This window comes from Tarenaya hassleriana, unplaced genomic scaffold (genome assembly GCF_000463585.1).
Source record: "Tarenaya hassleriana unplaced genomic scaffold, ASM46358v1 Cleome1381, whole genome shotgun sequence".
NCBI classification, from domain to species: Eukaryota; Viridiplantae; Streptophyta; class Magnoliopsida; order Brassicales; family Cleomaceae; genus Tarenaya; species Tarenaya hassleriana.
The window spans coordinates 1-2,800 of record NW_010964391.1 but is presented as its reverse complement, the minus strand read 5'-3'; the positions used below and the strand labels follow the sequence as shown (position 1 = coordinate 2,800).

General features: G+C 44.9%; 1 protein-coding gene across 1 annotated transcript; it reads left to right on the top strand.

Moving 5' to 3' along the window:
• Positions 1–44: 44 nt before the first annotated feature.
• LOC104808009 (probable beta-D-xylosidase 7) lies at positions 45–2,794 on the top strand (the record flags this gene model as incomplete). The annotated part of the gene is made up of 5 exons (XM_010533488.1): positions 45–347; positions 852–1,021; positions 1,117–1,214; positions 1,308–2,072; positions 2,196–2,794. Coding segments are annotated over 5 exons (1,935 nt in total), but the record flags the coding sequence as incomplete, so codon positions are not given.
• Positions 2,795–2,800: the final 6 nt, after the last annotated feature.

The window sequence follows — 2,800 nt, the reverse complement described above, 5'->3', positions numbered from 1 at the left end:
ACACAAGAATGTAGTAGTTCATCTTGTTGTTTCTGGTACAACAGGTGATTGGAAAGGAGGCGAGGGCAGTGTACAACGCGGGCCAAGCAACGGGTATGACGTTTTGGGCACCAAACATAAACATATTTAGGGATCCACGGTGGGGAAGAGGGCAGGAGACACCTGGGGAAGATCCGAAAGTGACGGGAGAATATGCTGTGGCTTATGTAAGGGGACTCCAAGGAGACTCATTCGACGGCCGGAAAACACTCTCCGGCCATCTCCAAGCATCTGCTTGCTGCAAACACTTCACTGCTTACGATCTTGATCGTTGGAAAGGCATCACTCGCTACGTTTTCAATGCTAAGGTATTTCTGCTGTTCCTTTTTAGGTGAAAAATATGTAAAAGGTGACATTTTTACGATTTGAAGCTTTTCAAAATTTATATAATGAATTGTGATCTTTGAAAAAAGCTAATCCCTCTTTTTCTTATTATGGTAATTGGTGTTGTTGGTATTAGTAATATCGTCGTAGATGTAGTGATTTGGGATTTGGGTTTGGTGAGATTCTTCCTTGACTTGCTTTTGAAGCAGTTAATATATGGAGCAGTCCCAAAAAGATTAGATGGGTTAGATGCTGATACCATATTCTGATATGTTATAGATACTATTTGGATACATGTTGTTGAGATTTCATAACATGGAATTTTGGCTATTGATTCGGTATATTATAGCATGCGGGTAATCATTTGCAAACATATTTACATCTCATAAAAGCTTATTCAAAACGTGATCCTGAGATATCAATTCCACAGGCGAATGATCATAGTCCAAGATTCATATGATCTGACTTGTATGTGGTATGTTTTACAGGTTAGCCAACAAGACTTGGCCGATACTTACCAACCGCCGTTCAGGAGGTGCATTGAGGATGGCAGAGCAAGCGGAATCATGTGTGCTTACAACCGCATCAATGGAGTCCCCTCCTGCGCCGATTCCAACCTCTTGTCCAAGACTGCTCGGGGACTCTGGAAATTCCATGGGTTAGTCCTTTTTTTGCAGTAAAAACGACTTAGAATCACCGTCTTTTGTATCTATATTTTGTATCAAATCTTTGGCGTTTTGGTAAAATCATCAGGTACGTGACTTCGGATTGTGATGCTGTGTCCATCATCTACGATGATCAAGGCTATGCCAAGACTCCTGAAGACGCTGTGGCCGATGTCCTCAGGGCTGGTATATACACGTCTTTATATTGCTCACTTTAAAAAAAAGTTCAAGGAAGATTAAAAAGTTTCATTCTTTTTTGGTTAATTTTATGTGTGCTAGGGATGGATGTAAACTGTGGATCCTACCTGCTGAAACACACTAAGTCAGCTCTCCAACAGAAAAAGCTGTCGGAATCCGACATTGACAGAGCTCTCCACAACCTCTTCTCTGTGAGAATGAGGCTCGGTCTCTTCGATGGCTACCCGACAAAGCAACCCTTTAGCAGCATCCGTCCTGATATCGTCTGTTCTCCAGCTCACCAGATGTTAGCGCTCGAAGCCTCTCGCAACGGCATTGTCCTCTTGAAGAACAATCAGAAACTCCTCCCTTTCCCCAAGCAAAAGACATTATCTCTCGCTGTCATTGGCCCAAACGCAAATGCAGCAAAAACCCTCCTCGGAAACTATTTTGGGCCGCCCTGCAAGACAGTAACCCCTCTTGACGGGTTGCGTGGTTATGTCAAGGATGTTGTTTACCACCAGGGTTGCACCTCTGTGGCTTGCTCCTCGGCAACAGTTGATCAGGCGGTGGAAATAGCTGGAAGAGCTGAACGTGTGGTGTTGATAATGGGACTGGACCAGACGCAGGAGAAGGAGGATATGGACCGTGTGAACTTGAGTCTTCCAGGAAGGCAACAAGAGCTTGTGATGAGCGTTGCAAAGGCTGCGAAAAAGCCGGTGGTCCTGGTCCTCATCTGTGGTGGTCCTGTCGATGTCTCGTTTGCTCAGAATGATGATAAGATCGGAAGTATTTTGTGGGCTGGTTATCCGGGTCAAGCCGGAGGGACAGCCATTGCCGAAATCATATTTGGAGATCACAACCCAGGTTAGCATAACCACCATGAAAGATAACCCATTTGCACAATCACGAACCTACAGATTCTAACAAAGAAAGTGTAACCAAAAGAATCCGAATTCAGATGATACATTGGTCTGTTTGTGTTTGTAGGAGGGAGATTACCAATGACATGGTACCCTCAGAGCTTCGTCAATGTCCAGATGACAGACATGAGGATGCGACCAGAACCCTCGTCTGGATACCCTGGAAGAACATACAGATTCTACAAAGGCCCCAAAGTCTATGAGTTCGGACATGGCCTCAGCTACACGAAATACAAATACGAGTTCAAGATCGAGACAGAAACCAATCTCTATCTAAACCAATCATTCACAACCGCGAAAACCGGCTATTCAGACTCAGATTCTGTTCATTACGCACTGGTTTCAGAGATGGGAAGAGAAGGGTGTGAAGCAACGAAAACAAAGGTGAGAATCACGGTGGAGAATGAAGGGGAGATGGCCGGAAAACATCCTGTGCTGATGTTTGTGAGACATGAGAAGGGAGGAGAAGGGGAACGACCTGAGAAACAGGTGGTAGGGTTTAAGAGCGTGGCACTGAGATCGGCCGAGAAGGGAGAGGTCGAGTTCGAGGTCGGAGTTTGTGAGCATTTGAGCAGAGCCAATGAGTATGGAGTTATGGTTGTGGAGGAAGGCAAGTATTTCTTGGCCGTTGGTGACAAAGAGTATCCACTTACAGTTAATGTCTGACACAAA